Source organism: Pseudophryne corroboree, chromosome 6 (assembly GCF_028390025.1).
Source record: "Pseudophryne corroboree isolate aPseCor3 chromosome 6, aPseCor3.hap2, whole genome shotgun sequence".
Lineage (NCBI taxonomy): Eukaryota > Metazoa > Chordata > Amphibia > Anura > Myobatrachidae > Pseudophryne > Pseudophryne corroboree.
The window spans coordinates 197,239,005-197,258,850 of NC_086449.1; the positions used below are offsets into that span (position 1 = coordinate 197,239,005).

General features: G+C 46.0%; 1 protein-coding gene across 6 annotated transcripts in view; it reads left to right on the forward strand.

The window, feature by feature from the left end:
• The window catches only part of MEGF11 (multiple EGF like domains 11), a 664,806-nt gene that overhangs the window by 98,870 nt on the left and 546,090 nt on the right, over nucleotides 1-19,846 (forward strand). For all 6 annotated transcript variants that reach the window (XM_063925579.1, XM_063925580.1, XM_063925578.1 and 3 more), the window contains exon 2: nucleotides 1,752-1,875. In XM_063925579.1, coding sequence (XP_063781649.1) covers nucleotides 1,760-1,875 — 116 coding nt within the window. In that variant the 5' untranslated portion in view covers nucleotides 1,752-1,759. The remainder of the gene's footprint in view (nucleotides 1-1,751; nucleotides 1,876-19,846) is intronic.

Below are 19,846 nucleotides of genomic sequence, written 5' to 3' on the forward strand. Positions count from 1 at the left end.
ATTAAATTACAAAATATTATTTTCTCTTGTGCTGTTTCTTCTAAGCTTTAGATGCATAAATTGAGCTCCTTGTAATGTAAATGCCTCTGAAATATAAATGTTAGCAGTTTATGATGATAGCTTGCATATTCCCTGTCAAATAAGGGTTAATGCACCCCTGCATAATAGGTGTTTTGAGTGAAAACTCTCAATGGCAAACAGAGCTCCCTAGAGCCCAAAGGGGACATAATCCATTACACTGCTAAGATACTACATGACAATGGAGCCATGTCTGATGTGCCCGCTGCCCTGATTACACACAGAGGAGGAGATATTCACAGCAAGTCAACCATGTTAAATATCCCGCAGAGCATTGTGTGTCTGCCCAAGTGTTCCCTGAAGACACTGCGCATTAGGAAAAAGTTTTAGGGGTAGATGAATGGAAATTCAGAAGCTCTTGTCTTTCTTTTATAGCAAAGAACACTTTGCCGTACTGATATTGCAGGCCCGATGATGGACTAAAATAGTAGAAGTGCCTCAGTTCCTGCGGCCGATTAGTAGATTATATAGGTCAGCTATATAAGTGATTCCAAATGTAAGTGGACTCAGATCAGAGGACATTCATGATTCAAGTTATTTCTAATATAAGCCGACGCTGTAATTGAGGTGCAGTGACAGTAAATGCATGAACCGAGGTTTGCTGCCACACCTGGTCGATACGGGGTTAAGTGTATTTCACATAAATTGCAGTTTCGGCAAATTGCGTACATGTAAATGATGGGAGAGGTCCACTCAGCATTTGCCAATAAATAGACTTCCAGAGTAACCGCCATTGATTTTAGTATTAGTGTAAATTCATGCAGGTGGGACTGTTACTGCCAGAATAAAGCTAGCTCCCTGGCAGTTAAGGGGTTACTATCTGAGTTGCACGCCAAGGGTGCTGCAAGACCCAAAGTCAAATTGACATTAATAAATGCATGTATTGTTTTTAGCTTTGTTTCATTCTACTGTTGCTTAGTCTTGGTATTGCATTGTGCTGTATTTAGTATTTAATGCAAGTTGTAATTCTCTATTATACTGTAGCGTCTATGGGGGTTCTTACAGTATTCTAAGAGAACAGGCACATGTTAATGTTTGCCATTTGGATCCCTAATTATGTGAAATAACTTTGAACATTTGAGCAAATACCTTTAAAAAAAATCCTGCTTGTTACACACTGCTAATGTCCTATGGTCATATTCCATCCTGGCGTACCTGCCTTCAGATGCAAGATGAATAGCAAGCAGAAGTCCTGGTCCTTCATAGAGATCAAGGTTCTACTTCTTAGGGATCAATAATATATACTCCAAGTGGTGTGTATGCTGTGGTAAACATGCAGCTGAAGACAGCTTGGCTGGGACAGACACACAGGAGGGATGCCATTAATTTGCCGACAGTTGGAATCCCGGTGGTCATGATTCCGACGCCAGAATCCCGACCGCTGACAATGCCGACAGCCGGAAACCCAGCTAACAGGGGCCACAGGATTAGTGGTGGGTGTACCTTGTCTTGAGGTCTCCTGCTTACAGTTCAAAAACCCCACAATGCAACTCATCTAAACTGGTCTCCAATGACGTCATTATTGCTGGCTAGTATTAAACATTGTTCTTGCAAAATTACTATTTCCCCATGTAAATGAGTTTCTCCTTCATTTAGCCTTATGTACTGCTTCCAAAGTCTGTACCCCAAATTTTCCCTTGTGGCAACTTTTATAATGAACTCTTTCTTCAAAGGTGTCAGGATGAAGCTCTGTGCTGCTTTGCGATGGACTGTCAAGGTGTTCGTATTGTGTCTGGTGCTAGGAACTGCCGTCTTGTTAAATCCAGAAGATCCGAATGTTTGCAGCCACTGGGAAAGGTAAGGTCACTGATGTGTTCTTAATGCATAAACTATGGCAATTAAATATATGCACAGTATGTTGTGTGCATGCCCACAGTTAAGCTGTTGTTATTTTATATTCAGTCTTAGCTCTTTGTTTATCCAGACACCTTGGTATTTCTACCTTTTATGAAAATTGACCATTGACTAAAAACTCCATAATCAATTATAGAAAAGACTTAACAACAACAGGCTCACAGAATGTGCTCTATTCCAGTAACGTAAAAGCACTATCCATCTTCAGACTACCCCTCCTTAATGAATTACCCCCTCATTATGTGTAGTAGCCTTGGATGCAGGTAAAGTGGATGGAAATAAAGTACCATCCAGTCAGCTCCTAACTGCCATGTTACAGGCTGTTTTTGATAAAATTAAATTTAGGAGCTGATTGGCTGGTACTTTTTCTCCATCCAAGGCTTAGTAAATAGACGCCCATATCTGTTTCTTTTACTAAGAAAACACTCTGGGTCCTGTCAAGTACCATAATCAGAGGGTTCCTGTACCTGAGACACCCACAGTTTCCATTGTAGTAAGTACTTCTTACGTTGGTCAAATACATGGGTTTGTCACTCTGGAGAACTTTGCATGTTCCCAGCAAGCATTTTTAGTGTATCGAGGATGCTGATTGGGCAGCAGGACAGCCAATACAAACACTGTCCTTCACACATTACCCCTCTTATACTCATGCTGTATTCATTAAAAAAATCAGGTGAGGCTTAAAATAGGGACTGCTGATGAATATTGCAATAGTCTAAGCAAATATCCTCTTTACAGGTATCCGAATGGAAGGTCGACAATAAAAAGGTCGACAGTCATTAGGTGGACTCTTACAGACACCAAAAGGTCAACAGTCCATAGGACGAGGTAGTCAAAAGGTCGACACCTGTTTTGTCGACTGTGACTAAGGTTGACAGATTCAAAAGGTTGACACTTGATTTTTCATGTAATTCCAACATTTTTAGATTTAGGATTAAGGCACTTGGATGGCTAGGGCTAGGTCACAGGAAAGGATGGTTAGGGTTAGGAACTAAGGTAGGCGGTTATAGTTAGGATACAGGAAGAGATGGTTAGGGTTAGGCCTGGGGTAGGGGGGGGGGGCTGCTTAGGATTGGGTACCAGGGGGCAGCTAGGGTAAGGCACTAAGGTGAGGGTTGGGGTTAGAATTAGGTTAAAATAACAAAACAAAAAAAAAACTATGGACCATTGCTATGTCAACCGTTTTACCATATCGATCTATTAACCCTGTTGACCTGGATGGTATACAGACTATAGATCTACACTAAAAAGGTCTACAGCCAATAGGTCTACCACTAATTGTAGACATGCATTAGGTCGGCAGGGTCAAAAGGTTGACATGTAAAAAGTAGACAGGGTCAAAATGTTGACATGGTCAAAAGGTCGACATGACAATTTAGATTTCAGTTTGAACACACCCAACCCACATCTAACTCTCTCTGCACATGTTATATCTGCCCCCCTGCAGTGCACATGGTTTTGCCCAACTGCTATCTAATTTGCTGCTGCGATCAACTCTGAATACCCCAAATGGCCAACCACGGTAGCACAGTGAGGCACCTTGCCCGAAGCAAGGCGAGCCATGCGAGCGGATTCGGTAAACTAATGGGGCTTGTTTGTGGCAGAAATGTGACAAAACACCCAAAAATACAAAAGAAAATTGTGTCTACCTTTTTTTGTGTCGACCATTTACACGTCAGCCTTTTGACCCTGTCGACCTTTTGACCCTGTTAACCTTTCCTACGGTCTACCTATTCTATGTTGACTTTTTGACCCTGTCAACCTAATGCTTGTCTACCATTAGTGATAGACCTATTGACAGTAGACCTTTTTAGTGTCGATCTAATAAACCGCAGTCAATCTAGACCAATTGTCGACCAATCGTGTCAACATATTGATTATGTCGACCATCTGGTGCTGGCCTAGTCATTGTTGTCCTTTTTAACTGTCCATCTTTGAATCCACTCCCCTCTATAGATTAGTTCTCCATAGAGTATAGAGGCATTCTGGACAATGAGCCTTGCTAACCTCATAGGATTTAGCAAATCATATTTTGACAGCTGTGTCATTAATGGCTGTCTCATATGATTGACAGCCTCTTCTGAATTAATTGAGGTCTCAACTAATCTTCAAATTGCTTTGCATGGACCTATCATCCCCTCATAAACTTGTCTGTGTCTTAGAAGGTTTTGCCGTTCACTGTATTCCTTCATTGGCAGTCTGCAGCCAGTGGCATTAGGTAGGAATTCTGACAGGAAAAGGAGACAGATTACTTCATGAGCAGAGAACAGCACAGGGGACCTGCTTTAGGCCTTCCCTGCACATCAGCTTTGCTAGACCACGTATAACAGTGACCTATTGTTTTCTGCTGGCTTTTTGTATAACTCTATCATGGCTGTGGTATAGGCGAGACCAGAGTTACGTCACTTCTTCCCTAATATGGATACATATACTTATGGGATTTCTCAGGCCATAAAACCCACCAGCAGTCTTCCTATTGCAAAGTAAACAGCTTTAGGAAACTATCATTACATATTACGTTCTTTTGTGCAACTCGATAGTCTGAATTACAGTAAAATAATTATGACAAACTAAAGATGAATGGATGAAAAATGGGGAGTGAGCAGAGACATTTTGGGACAAATGGAATGTCTACGACAAAAGAGTTCCAAACACGATGGAGATAACTTGGTAAAATTAAGCTAACATTTCTAAAACTAATGGCAAGTTGTAGTCATTCTTTATTTACTGAATAAGTAGAGTTACGTTAATAGCAGGTTCACATAAATAGGAGAAAATACTGCTTATGGAAATGTTAAGGTGCTGAAAGTGAAACATTTCTGATGCATCAGGTGATGTTCTCCATGGTCACATGATTTCCTGTTGGAAAGGAGAATTTGAGGAGATACTCAGACCCCAAAATGGCAGCACAGTAGCCAGGCCTCAAAACCGCTTCACGAGACTGTACTTATTATTTTATATACTACACTTGTACATCTGTGTGAATTGAGTCTGAATCTGTATATGAAGTTCTTTGAATAAGCGGCCACTGCTTTTGTTCACGGCAAGTACTATTGTGCTTCCTTTGGGACTTTGTACACATTTAAAACTGTTTCCTGTGCAGTTAAAACTGCAGCCTGTCGTCTCTGGTACAGACTGAGCTTGTTTTTCTGTGCTTGCTGTGTAAAAAAAAGTTGCTGTGCTTACACAGCTTGGCGTGGCTTAATCACGCCAGGCGTTTGTGCCACACAAGTGTGTTGAGGCTAGGTGTATGAGGACACATCTGTAGTTTACATGTGAGACTAGTTAGCAACATGTGTTAATATGAATGCTAATATTGTATTAATTTAACCTGTTATCGACCATTTAAATTACATTATTATTATTTTTTTAAACTAAAACCTTCCTTTTGAGCATGCAGAGCCCAGTGACCAGTGCTTTGGGGTCTGTAAATTTTGATTGTGCCCTTGGTTAATGATAGTTTGAAGACGTGCACCCGGCAACTATAATGAGAGTACAGCAGGGGCAATTATTCCTGCGGCATTGTGTCTGTTGGCTCATACTCAATCCCATGCCGAGTATCAAGGGTCGGAGGAGTATGTGCTTAGCCCTGATTGGAGAGACTTATTTCACAGAATTTGGGTCTACATCTGCACGCTATGTTATCCATTGACAGAAAGGAATGCACTGTCATTTTACATGGAAGAGGAAACAGGCTTTGCCTGGTACATGTAGATTTGCTACATATACAGTATTATTATTATTATTATTATTATTATTATTACATTTTATTTATAAGGCGCCACATGTGTTTCGCAGCGCCGTACAAAGGACAGTACAGGGAGACAAAACATTGCATTACAGTAAATAAATAACAGAAATAGAGTACAGGTAACAAAGCACCACACGTTCTCAAGACATAATACAGCTAAGATGTAAGTATTGATGGAGTGATCATCGTACTACTAGAGGCTGGTGGCCATAGATGGAGATAAGCCTATACTAGCAGGATAAAGATGGTCATTGAGTAGGGGAGAGCTGCGAGTGAAATGTGTCGAGACGAGGGCTTAGATAACAAGAGGAAAGAGGGCCCTGCTCTGAAGAGCTAACAATCTAGTGGGGAGGGGCGACAGACAGATGACAAGAGGTGCAGGCAAGTGGGAGGTAGCCTGATGGCAGTATGCAAGCAAAGCTGAGGTGTGCACGGCATGAGGCAGGGGGGTGGAGGCGCGGCTTCAGCACTGGGTTATGCATCGGGAGGGTATGCTTTGATGAATAGGTGGGTTTTTAGTGCCCGTTTGAATATTACTGAATATTACACAAAACCTTTTCTAATTGTATCAAAGGGAAAAGTTTTCTGTAATTGCTGTAAGTGAGCTCAGGTGAAGGTATAGGGGTATATACAATTAGGGTCGGATCCATTCCGACATGCATTTGTCGGAATGGATCCGACAACCCCTATTCAATCTCCTCTCAATTCGACTTTTAAAAAGTTGAATTGAGATGAGGGACCCAAAGGAGGAGGAAGGGGGGGGGGGGGGTCTGCGAGGAGACCAGCGGGGACAGACACGGGCAGCCGGAGGAGAGCAGCGTTACAGTAGCGCTGCAGAAGGACGTCTCACAGCCGCCCGACCTCACGGCAGTGTCCACCCGGCTCCAGCAAGCGTGACCTCACTTGCTGGAGCCGGGTGGACGCTGCTGTGAGCGGCGCGGCTGTGAGACATCCTGCTGCAGCGCTGTGCTGTAGCGCTTCTCTCAACCTGTATGCCCGCTTCTCTCCCCCCATCTCCCCACGGCTCCCCCCTCTCCTCCTCTGGGTCCCACATCTCAGTCCAACATTTTTTTATGTCGGACTGAGATCGTCGAAAAAGGGGCCAAAACCCGTTTTCGACACAAGCACGTGGATCGGCAGCTATTCCGCCGATCCACGTGCTTTTCGATAAGTCGAATTCCTTGATCTGTCGAAAAATTTGGGGTTTGATTGAATAGGTCGAATCACGATTCGACCTTATAAAGTCGAAAACTGCCGTCTTTTCGATAGCAGCTTAAGACTTCAATTGAATATTCCCCATAGTTTTTAATTTGTGCAGAAACACAAATATGTCAAATATTTTGTGTATTGTTTTATGATGATGTCTGCGGCGCATCATGGACCTCATTCAGTAAGGATTGCAAAATTTGTGAATCGCAATCTGGACGATTATCGATGCGCATGGGCTAGCAAAAATAGCAACTAAAAATGCGTACAGATTCTGATCGCAATACAGTCGCTGTTTGACAGGAAGCCGACTTTTTTGGGCGGAAATCTGACATTTTCTGTAAGGCGTTTTTAGGGAGGGCCTCTGACGTCAGCGATGACCACTTCCAGCCTCTTGTGTAGCAAAAATTGTGCATGACCTTGCCTGGCGCAGATAGTAAAATCTCCGATGTTCTGTGAATTGCGTATGGTTTTGCGATCAGCCCGCATATTGCGATGCATTCACAATTTTTGCAATGCCCATTTTTTTCTCAATTTCTGGGCAGCAACTATTTGATCGCAGAAACTGCTACTTAGCAGAATTTGCGATCCTTACTGAATAAGGTCCCATGTTCGTAAGCACTGTGCCATCTTACAGACTGCAGGTGCCTGCTGCTTTTGCTTTTAAGTATCCCTTGAAGTGACCGACTAAAACGTCGCCACAGTAAGCAATAAAGATGTAACACAAACAGATATGTGTCGTATTCTTTCAAATAAAATAAATGGTGCTGTTGAACTTAGCTGTTATACGTGCCAGTAGTGCAATTTCTTTATTTTAACATTGTAAATTATGTATCGTCATAAAATCACCAAGGACAATGAGTTTCCCTCATCCTCTTCAGCACTTGGGGATGTGTATGTTTGTACTTATCTCCCAGTAGCAGCCTACGTAGGCACACAATGATGTTAGAAAGTAGGGGCAGGACGTGCCAAATACGGTAAGCTTTAATTTACTCATTTTCATACAACAACTTCATGAAACCTTCACAATTGGCAGAGTCCAGTAGAACTTAAAATCACGTTTTTCAGACACATTGCAATAAAGTGCAGGAGCTGGCGCTGAGATTTGGCTTATACTAGGTACACACCTCAACAATGTAAGCAATGGTTGTGCAGCAGGTCCAACCCAATCATTGGATCCGACTGCTTTGCACACAATAAGAGGTCCTGGTAACTGATCAGGTGCTGGATCGGGTGGGCATCTGCTCGTTGAGGTGTGTACGTGGCATTACACATTATGGGGTATATTCAATAAGAGTCCGATCCATTCCGACATGCAGTTGTCGGAATGGATGCAACAACCCCTATTCAATGGACGGCCAAATCCGACTGTTGGATTTGGCCGTACACAGGGTTCTGTCCTGCCGCTACTGTCAGCGGCTGCGGATGCGCTGACAGCAGCGGCCAGGGGTGCAGTGGCGGCGATCGGGACGATGGTGGGGGGAGCAGAGATCGCGGCCTGCAGGAAGAGGGTCTGGCTGCAGGGGAACATGTCTGGGGCGGCAGGGGGAGGCGCTGCAGGGAGAGAGATGCCTGCGGGCGGAGCAGAGATCGGCGGCCGGCGGGAGGAGCTGAATGCAGGGGGACATATCTGGGGCGGCGGGGGGAGGCACTACAGGGAGAGAGGTGCCTGGCCGGGCGGCGGGGGGAGCAGAGATCGGCGGCCGTCGGGAGATGCTGGCTGCAATGGGACATGTCTGCGGCGGCAGGGGGAGCAGAGATTAGTGGCCGGTGGGAGGAGCTGGCTGCGGGGGCAAATGTCTGGGGCGGCGGGGGGAGGCGCTAAAGGGAGAGAGATGCCTGCGGGGGGAGCAGAGATCGGTGGCCGGCGGGAGGAGCTGGCTGTGAGATGCCATGTCTGCGGCGGCGGGGGGATGCGCTACAGGGAGAGAGGTGCCGGCCAGGCACCTCTCTCCCTGCAGCACCTCCCCCCGCCGCCGCAGACATGGCCCTTCGCAGCCAGCTGCCGCCCACAGCACCGCTTGTCTGCTCACCTCAATCCAACTTGTTTTCAAGTCGGATTGAGTTTGTCGGAAAGGGGGCCAAAACCTGACGGATTTGGCCCCATTTCCGACAGAAGCATGTGGATTCCTATTCCGCCAATCCACGTGTTTTCCGACAAGTCGGGAATTCCCGACTTGTCGGAAAAACCAGCCCCTATTGAATAGGTCGGAACCTCTTCCGACCTATTTCTGTCGGAAGCTGCCGTGTTTCCGACAAGACGGCAGCTTCGGACAATTATTGAATACACCCCTATGTGATAATTGGACTCACCAGTCAAGAACCAAGCTGATCGACATGATAATTATTGCACAGTGTGTAGCCCACATGAGTCAGGGCCCTTAACCACTAAGAAATGTATTTTCCTTCATCGGCAGTGAGCATCTCAAAGCAGCCATATATTCTCTGTAACTCTTTGCATTTAGTAGAAAAGCTAGGTTTTGCCACTGATAATCTTTATATATGTAGTTTAACAGGATTAGTCGGAAGATAATTATAATAATAATAACTAGCATTTGCCCACGGCTTCGCTCACGTAGATATAAAAAAAATATTTTGTCTCCATAGTTCATAAACAGTCCTTAGAAGTATATTTCTCCCTAAAATGTGTATTTATATACATATAGTCAATTTTAGCATGAGGAGCCAGCACACTGCACACGCCAAGTGTGTTTTTTTCATTATTGCTCCTCTCCCGGATGTCACATCGAGATAATACATACTTCAGTTTCTTTCTAGGTCACTAAGCTATACAATAGTGAAAACGCCATCCAAATTCATCCAGTAGTTGCTGGAACGAACAGACAAACAAAAATTACCACATTATTATATATAGATAATAATAATAATAATAATAATACTACATTAAACACATTTGATATTGATCTGGACTAAGCAGAGTTTAATAAGTATCCCATTTTCTATTAAAAATAAAGTGGTAGTCCTATACCTACTATCCTCTAATAAGAAAGACCTCATGACTGGTGAGTAGATTCCTTTTCCATCCATGATATGTATGTACACTTATTTCATATTACACATAACTTAGCTCCAGGGGCATTGTGTGATTGGTTCATTGTTGTCCTCCCATTCTATAAACTTTTATGTACTAAGTAGTGCTAATTATCTGTGTTTTGTTCCCAGTAGCTTTTGTGAAACTGGCTGTGGCTGTTTCAGTACCGTGGAGAGCGGCATATTATTACCATGTGTTTTTTAGGACTGTTCTGTGTGTTTAACTGTTCAGCATTGCAGATGTGGGTGTATTTTATTTTGGCCTGACAATAATTGTACCCTTTTGCAGAAATTTTACTGTGACAAAATCATTATATATTGAACTTGAAGAGCATAGTTAAACAATATATCTTTCATATTGTAAATGTCCTAATTTCAGCTGTAGGTTTGTTTTTGAATGCTAATTTGTTATGGTCTGTTACAAAAAAATAGAACTGGAATAATGTATGGTGGGATTGCAAACCTAAAATACAAAATAAATTGCAAATTACAGTAACCCATATTACAAAAAAGATAAAACTGGTACTGGACTCAAGACCAAAATAACCTGAAGCTAAAATATTTTCCCATAATGCAGTGGTTCCCTATCTTTTTTGAATCGCGGCACCTCTAGGCCAAAAAATTTTTATTGAGAAATTTAGAAAACAATATATGAAATTAAGTAAATTATGTCTATAGGTCATCCTTAGGTTCAATTATGTGGTGAGGGACAAGATTTGCTTCTGTTTGGTATGCGGTCAGCATACCGCTCGTCGCAATTCCTGCTGTCACAATACCGACGCCGGGATCCCGACTGGGTTGCCATACCACAACCGGTATCCCGGTGAGGTAGGTGATTCCCCCTCTATAGGTGTCCACGACACCCATAGAGGGAGAATAGTTGCGCTCGCCCCCTGCCGGCATTCCACAGCTCGGGATGCCGATGTCTGTATACATACCGATCCCTTTATGATTAGCAGCCATCAGCACTAGTTTTGCCTAATACATTGACAATAAATAGTTTGAATTGGTCCTGGACCACCAGTCTGAGGCACCCCTGCAAGTGCCCCACGGCACCCCAGGGTGCCACGTCGCACAGTTTGAGAACCACTGCTATAATGCAACAATGAAATGCATGGCAATGTGATTTATCTGCATACAGTATAGTATGTTTGCACAGGCATGGATGGTGATACCATATCAGATTAGAAAGCAAAGTATAATAGAAAGTAATCACAAGGGTCTCCAAGACATTGGTCGGCCCTGTGTCAGGTACAGGGAGGATGCTGTCCAGCCATGAGAAGCAGTGCAGTGCACACTGAGGGGCATGGGCACGCCATCTTGGAGGCATGGTTACACCTCCCTGGTAGCCTGTACCCACAGAGTAGCTGTTGTACAGTACTCTGTACCATCCACCCCCTCTTGGTGCCCCTGGTAATAACAGTACCAACAAATTACACAGCAGTGAAGCATGGATTAAAAAAATCTAATAAAGCTACAGTTCAGATACATGTATCATATAGGCCCATCATGTCCTGGCAGGAAAAATGTTTCTTCTGTATTTATTTTTATGACTTTAAAGGCAGTAGAGACAAATAACGTTTAATACACATACAAAGCTGTATATACGTATTTTGACATATGTTTTGCCTGAATACTCTCACTTTGTTTTCATTAACAAGCTAAGTGGGCCTGGTATTTACTAAGAATGTGAAAAAAGGACAAATGTGTAGAAAGCCATCATAACAAATCAGAGACCTGCTTTCATCGTGCCACTTGCATCACATCAATAAAAATTCATTCCTGATTGGTTGTTAAGAGTTACTCTATATTGGCTCTGCTGCATTTCTGTAATTAGTAGATAACCCCCATATACAACATTAGGAGAAAAATAAAGAGTCCAGATAAACAGTGCATTTTCTCAGAGTAACTGTTCCTGTTTGAGTTTCTTGGCTGTAGTCCCCCTGTAAGATGTGATTTGTTTGCTGTACTCCATTATGAAATTGTCATTTCTCAGTACAAGCATTTTTCATGTGCTGAGGAAATTGTTTACACACTTACTCAGAGTGGTGGAGAGGGATAGTCACTTCAGCAGCAATGACAATGAGACAAGAGACGCTGCTTCTAGGTCTCCAGCATGACATTATGTTCCTCATCTTCCTGCCATTTATAAACATAGGCTGTGGGTTTTTTTTTAGTCAGGTGGCTGCTTTCTCCCTAAGCGTGCATGATTTCTACTGCTGCAAAAAGCTATTTCAATCAATTTTTGCTTCTTTTTGGGTGACAAAAACAGATGCAGGGTCAGATTGATACATGCTGTTTTAGCCAAGGTGTATTAGGTGTAAAGAAAAATTACATTTCAGTGCAAGATGTTCCAGAAAAATAGGTACTCATTGCATCATGATACATTGGAGTTTGCCTGGGTTGGCATAGTGGCTAGCAGCATTACTGCCTTATAGCACTGAGATCTTGGGTTCGATTCCAAACTAGGCCCTCTTTGTGTGGAGTGTCCATAGTCTACCTGTGGATGTATTACTCTGGTTTACTCCCATACTTCAAAATCATATTGGTAGGTTAGTTGGATTCTGACAATAATAAATTAACCCTGGTGTGACTGTGTATGTGTGTCCGTGTGTTACAGACTGCGAGCTCCCCTGGGACAGGGACTGATGTGGATGTCTAACTCTTTGCTGTAAAAGGACTGCAGAATATATCTGTGCTATATACAGTATATGTTGCTAAAGAAATACACAGATCAGTGATAACAATAAACCTACCTGGCTTATATTGGTGGGTTCCCCCTTGTGCTGCAAAACAGCTTTGACACATTGTGGACTCTACAAGACCTCTGCAGGTGTCCTGTTGTATCTCACACCAAAACATTAGCTACAGAACCTTTCTTTTCTGTAAGTAGGGCCTTCACAGTACGGATTTGTTTTTCCAGCACATCCCATGGATGCTCGATCAGATTGAGATCTGGGATATTTGGAGGCCAATTCAACACCTTCTACCAACCTGCCACACATTGCATATACACTAACGTACACGATTAGTGTTGCGAAGAACAGCTCTTGCGATAAGAACTGTGCTTTGCGATGTGTCTCTGTCCCTGGACTTCCGGGTATAGGCCCCAAGAGTCCGTCTGTGCATGTGCCGAGGGACATGCCTATTGTAGGCGCTTTCAGCTGTGGACAGGGGTCAGCATTTGCATCTGACTGGTCTGCGGCATTGCAGCATGATACACAGCACCTGCAATGCATTGTGTGTTCTGACACCTTCCTATCGTAGCCAGCACTAACCTTGTCAGTAATTTGTGCTACAGTAGAACTTCTGTGGGATAGGACCAGGCGGGCCAGCCTTTGCTCCCTATTTTTCACCATTGGATGATACATGTGGGGGTATTGTGCCTAAGGCACTACTATGGTTGAGAAAATGAGCTGTTATGGAGCATAAAATGAATAGCTGCTGCAGAGAGGTGTCTTTCTAGAAGCATTGGGACAGAGGCCCCTTCAAAATGTTGCTATGGGTCCCACAAAGTTCTGGCTACGTCCCTGCTCATATCCTTGTGCTTGCCCATTTTTCCTGCTTCCAATGCATCAACTTCAATAACTTCTTCACCTGCTGCCTAATATATCCAGTGACTTGTTGGTCAGGTGAGGCAGAGCCTCTCCTGTCATACTCCAGTATTCTCCAGAGTTTTGACTGTAAAAATGATAGGGAACAAATAAAGAAGATATTTTAAATATCTTCTTTATATTGTTGTAATCATTTTTCTGCAGCAGGGTACACTGTATTCCACAGGGAATAACATTGGGGTGTAGAGTTGGATCTTGATCCAAGGCACCAGCAGGCTAAAGCTTTGACTGTTCCCAGGATGCCTTGATCCGCCTCCTCTATAACCCTGCCTCCAGGCACTGGAGCTCAGTTTCTAAGTTGGTGCCTGCAGGGCAGGCAGCTAACAGGGAGGGCTGCGCTAGGCAGCCCTGGAAAGAGCTTTTCTGAAGAAAGGAGACTTCAAGGGCCGCAGCACAGGCACTTGGAAGTGCTGTATGTCAGTCTGACATAGCATGCTGCGGCTCCCTTACCTCCCCCAGCGGCGCTATATACTCCCGCGCCCTGGTTACCAGGTACTTTCAGCGGAGGCGCTCTGGCTTCATCAGGCATACACCCGCCGCTGCTCTCCGGGATTGCGTGGCCGCCAGTTCAGGGAGGAGGTAAGAGGGTCCCCCATGCAGGACCTGCCAAAATCGCGATCCGGGGAGCGGTCTCTGGAAATGGACCGCGCCGCTGGCGTGGACACTGTGGCCGTGCAGGGACCCCACTTTATCCACCAGGGCAAGGGGCACAGGTCGAATTTACTAAAATCCATTTAGTATAGGCCCCGCAGTACCCGGTAGTGAAGTCCAGCAGAGGAGATAAGGCTCTGACCTGTAGCCCCTCCCCCAGCCCCAGGCACCATTTACTGCAAATGTTCCCGCCCTGGAGCTGCATCTTTCTCCCTTACTCCCTGTCAGCGTTTGGGCGCCATTACAAGAGCTGTGCTGATCCTGGGACTGCTGGGCACTGTCTCCTCTGTAAAGCCGCCTGCCTCATCAGCGCTGTGCATTTACAGGACACTTAAGTATTCTACATGTTGTTTAGACAGTGTTAGTTAACAAAAAGTGCATAACTACAGGGATATTTCAGTACAAGTACCCTGTGATATACATCCAGTATTTACTGTACATGGGGGGTAATTCCAAGTTGATCGCAGCAGGATTTTTGTTAGCAATTGGGCAAAACCATGTGCACTGCAGGGGAGGCAGATATAACATGTGCAGAGAGAGTTAGATTTGGGTGGGGTGTGTTCAATCTGCAATCTAAATTGCAGTGTAAAAATAAAGCAGCCAGTATTTACTCTGCACAGAAACAAAATAACCCACCCAAATCTAACTCTTTCTGCACATGTTATATCTGCCTCCCCTGCAGTGCACATGGTTTTGCCCAATTGCTAAAAAAAATCCTGCTGCGATCAACTTGGAATTACCCCCTTTGTTAGCAGTTGGGCAAAACCATGGGGGTCATTCCGAGTTGTTCGCTCGCAAGCTGCTTTTAGCAGATTTACTCACGCTAAGCCGCCGCCTACTGGGAGTGAATCTTAGCATCTTAAAATTGCGAACGACGTATTCGCAATATTGCGAATACACCTCTCTTAGCAGTTTCTGAGTAGCTCCAGACTTATTCGGCATCTGCGATCAGTTCAGTGCTTGTCGTTCCTGGTTTGACGTCCTAAACACACCCAGCGTTCGCCCAGACACTCCTCCGTTTCTCCAGCCACTCCCGCGTTTTTCCCAGAAACGGTAGCGTTTTTTCACACACACCCATAAAATGGCCAGTTTCCGCCCAGAAACACCCACTTCCTGTCAATCACATTACGATCGCCTGAACGATGAAAAAGCCGTGAGTAAAATTCCTAACTTCATAGCAAATTTACTTGGCGCAATCGCAGTGCGAACATTGCGCATGCGCACTAAGCGGAAAATTGCTGTGATGCGAAGAAATTTACCGAGCGAACAACTCGGAATGACCACCAATGTGCACTGCAGGGGAGGCAGATATAACATGTGCAGAGAGAGATAGATTTGGGTGTGGTGAGTTCAATGTGCAATCTAAATTGCAGTGTAAAAATAAAGCAGCCAGTATTTACCCTGCACAGAAACAAAATAACCCACCCAAATCTAACTCTTTCTGCACGTTAAATCTGCCTCCCCTGCAGTGCACATGGTTTTGCCCAATTGCTAAAAAAAATCCTGCATAGACCCACTATAGCAGCTTCATGGGCTGCGAAGGCTATTGAAGACTGGGTTCAAGAAGTTGAAGCGGAGCTACCATCTAATTTATCTGATAATGCCAGACATTGTCTGCCTCTGGTGCCAGTGTCATGGCGTCCAAGCGTCTACTACGTCCATTCTCGCTCGCTGGATTCTGTGGTTGCGGTCCTGGTCTGTGGATCTGGACTCTAAAAAGACTTTGGAGGTTATCCCTTTTAAGGGAGACATCCTGTTTGGGGAAGATCTGAACAAGATTGTTGCTGACTTAGCGTCTGCTAAAACTGCATGTCTGCCGAGTACTAATCCTTTGGTTCAGAAGGCTAAGAGTACCACCTTTCATTCCTTTCGACCTCCAAGTAAAGCAAAGGGTCAGGTGTACCCGAAACAGGCTCGCACTTCCAAAACCTCTAAGCCCAAACCTAAATGTTCCTGGGCTGCCCGTCAGCCTACTTCCATACCAGACAAGCCTGCTGCATGACTGGGCGGGCCTCAATCTGGGGGATCCCAGGGTGGGAGGCTGACTTCTACGGTTTGCCCAGGTATGGTTACAGACCACTTCAGACGCCTTGGTAAGGAAAGTCGTCACTAACGGATATGCCATCTCTTTCAAGAGGCGTCCCCCTCGCCAGTTTTGCTCGACAAATTTCCCTTCGGATCAGGTAAAAGCAAAAACTCTCCATTTGGTGGTACAATCCCTCCTGGACACAGGAGTGGTAGTGCCGATGCCTCTGGCTCAAAGAGGCAGGGGGTACTATTCAATGCTGTTCCTAGTTCCGTAACCGAATGGTTCCTCCCGGCCCATTCTCAACCTCAAGTCTCTGAACAAGTTTGTGAAGGTTTCCAAGTTCCGTATGGAAACTCTTCGCTCTATTTTTCTGGCCTTTGAGCCCATGGACTATATGGTATCCCTGGACATACAGGATGCTTACCTACATATATCTATTGCCATATCGCATCAGCAATACCTGCGGTTTGCTATTGGCAACCTACATTATCAATTCCAGGCCTTGCCTTTTGGACTGATCACGGCTCCGCAAATCTTCACCAAGGTCATGGCGGTTATGACGGCTCTGCTCCGCTGTCAGGGTATCAGTATCCTGCCATATCTGGACGACTTGTTGATACTGGCGAACTCCCCAGAGGTTATCCTCTGTCATCTGGAACTGACGGTCCAATTCCTGCAAGCCCACAGGTGGCTCATCAACTGGAAGAAATCCTCCCTGGTCCCTGCTCAGAGCATGGTGCACCTGGGGGCATTGTTGGACACACAACCAACGGTTGTTCTTGTCCCAAGAAAAGGTCCTGAAACTTCAGGACAGGATAACATGCTTCCTTTCTCGTCTGCGAGTGTTGATACACTTGGTGATGCAAGTACTAGGCCTCATGGTGTCGGCTTTCGACATGGTAGAGTATGCTCAATTTAACTTTTGCCCTCTGCAGAAGCTAATCCTTGCCAAGGGGGATGGCCTGCCTCACCAGATCAGGTCTCAAATGATTTCCTTGACTCCGGAAGTTCATCTGTCACTGAGCTGGTGGCTACAGGACCAACAATTGAGCAGGGGTCGTCCCTTCCGGATCTCCAACTGGGTCCTCCTAACGACAGATGCCAGTCTGCGAGGTTGGGGCACGGTGTTGGAGTAACACACTCTTTAGGGTCAGTGGACCAGGGAGGAATCTCTCCTCCCGATAAATATTCTGAAATTGCGGGCAGTGTTCAATGCTTTGAAACTGGTCCTGCATTTGGTACAGAACAGGCCTGTTCAAGTACAGTCGGACAACGCCACCACTGTGGCATATATAAATCATCAAGGCAGCACTCGAAGTTGCATGGCATTGTTGGAAGTGTCAAAGATTCTTCAATGGGCGGAACGACATCTGCCAGCCATCTTGGCAATGTTCATTCCGGGAGTCCTCAACTGCGAAGCGGACTTTCTCAGTCATCAGGACGTACACGCCAGAGAGTGGAGCCTTCATCCAGAAGTGTTTCAACTCCTAGTGGACAAATGGGACCTACCAGATGTAGACCTGATGGCGTGTCGACACAATCACAAGGTTCCTGTCTTTGGAACAAGGACAAGGGATCCTCAAGCAGCGTTCGTGAACGCACTGGCAATTCCATGGAACTTTCGGCTGCCGTACGTGTTCCCTCCAGTGTCACTCCTGCCCAGGGTAATAAGGAAGTTCAAGCAAGAAGGAGGACTCCTACTTCTGATCGCTCCAGCGTGGCCCAGACAGCATTGGTTCTCAGACCTGCAGGGTCTCTCGATAGAGCGTCCTCTTCTACTTACTCAACGCCCAGACCTCCTCGTTCAGGGCCCTGTTTACCAGGATTTAGCCCGGCTGGCTTTGACGGCGTGGCTCTTGAAGCTTCAGTTCTGAGGGCCAAAAGTCTTTCTGAGGCTGCCATTCAAACGATGTTGAAAACCCGTAAACCGGCTTTGGCTCGGATTTATTATGGGGTCTGGAATTCTTACTTAACCTGGTGTGCAACTGCAACTGAGAATTTTGATGCATACAAGTTCAGTACTGCCAAACTCCTTCGTCTGGCCTCCATCAAGGTTCATGTGTCAGCCTTGTCGGTGTGGTTTCAGAGAAAAATTGCGACTCTGCCTGACGTTCATATCTTCACTCAGGCTGTTTTACGGATTCAACCTTCCTATGTTCCTCCTGTGGCTCCTTGGGATTTGTCGGTTGTTCTGGACGCAGTGACGTGCGGTGAGGTCACTGGTTGGGGAGGCACTGGCAGCTAACAAGCCCCCCCCCCCCCCCCCCCCCGAAAAAAAAAAAAAAAAAAAAGTGTGGTCCCCCTACACATCAGTAAAACCAGCACTAGGCAGAACCAGCCAGGGGGATAGCAGGGGAGACACTCAGTGTGGTGTCCCCCTGCCATAACATTAATCTGCCCCCCCAGCCAGTCAGCCCAGGGTTGGAATTCCCCGGAAAGTGGGAACCCCAAAAAATAAAAATGGGGTCCCCCCTCCCGAGCAATAACCAATAACTATGCCCCGCACCCCTGGTGGCGGTGGGTGCGGGGTTCATTGTGTGTTAATATTGTTCTTTACAGGTGGCCTACAGGTCCCAACAAGCCTGCCCCAGCATGCTGGCACTTGGAGAACCACAAGTGCCAGCATGCCCGGACATAAAGGGCCTGCTGGCACCTGTAGTCCACCTGCAAAGAATAGTAATATTGTTCTTTACAGGTAGCCTACAGGTCCCAGCAAGCCTGCCCCAGCATGCTGGCACTTGGAGAACCACAAGTGCCAGCATGCCCGGACATAAAGGGCCCGCTGGCACCTGTAGTCCACCTGTAAAGAAAATATTAAAATAAAACACCACACGTCTTGAAAATAAGCTTTATTAAACTGGGTCTTCACCTGGGGGCGGCGGCCTTTAAGCTCTTTTGCGTGGCCGCCGCCTTCCCAGGGCCTCCGGCGTCTTCACCTGGGGGGCGCCACCCCCCCAGGGTTTCCAGCGTCCTCACCTGGTGGCCGGCGGCTGCTAAGCTCTTTTGCATAGCCGCCGCCCAGCCAGGACTTCCGGCGTCTTCTTTCTTCAGGAGCTCTTCACAGCTCCTCCTCCGCCGTCGGACTGACTCTCCTCCGCCTCGCACTGACTTATATAAGTCAGCCGGAGGAGGCGGGGCGATGACGCTGCGAGCCGTGATTGGCTCGCGGCGGCCATCTTGAATTTCAAAAATTACGCTGAGGCGCCATTTTTGAAACTGGAACCGCTCCGCTGCCAAACTCTGCAGGATAAAGGTAAATTTCCGCCGCCGCCACCCGCACCGCCGCCGCCCGCACCACCGCCGCATCCCGCCGCTTGCACCATCGCCGCATCCAGCCGCCCGCACCTCCTCCGCCAGCGTCGCCCACACAGTGATTGACAGCGGATCCAGTGACGGATCCGCTGGCCAATCACTGTGGCCTCACTGACAGGGACGTGCTTTCATAGGTTGAAAGCACGTCCCTGTATGAAAGCGGCACCTCTAATGGTGCCGCTTTCCCATATATTTTCAATGGGCTTTTACAGCCCATGGCTAGTCTCCGCCTGTGCCCGCCCCCCGCTCCCCATACTTTCCCCAGTGACAACGGGAGGCACCACGATCGGTGCCTCCCAA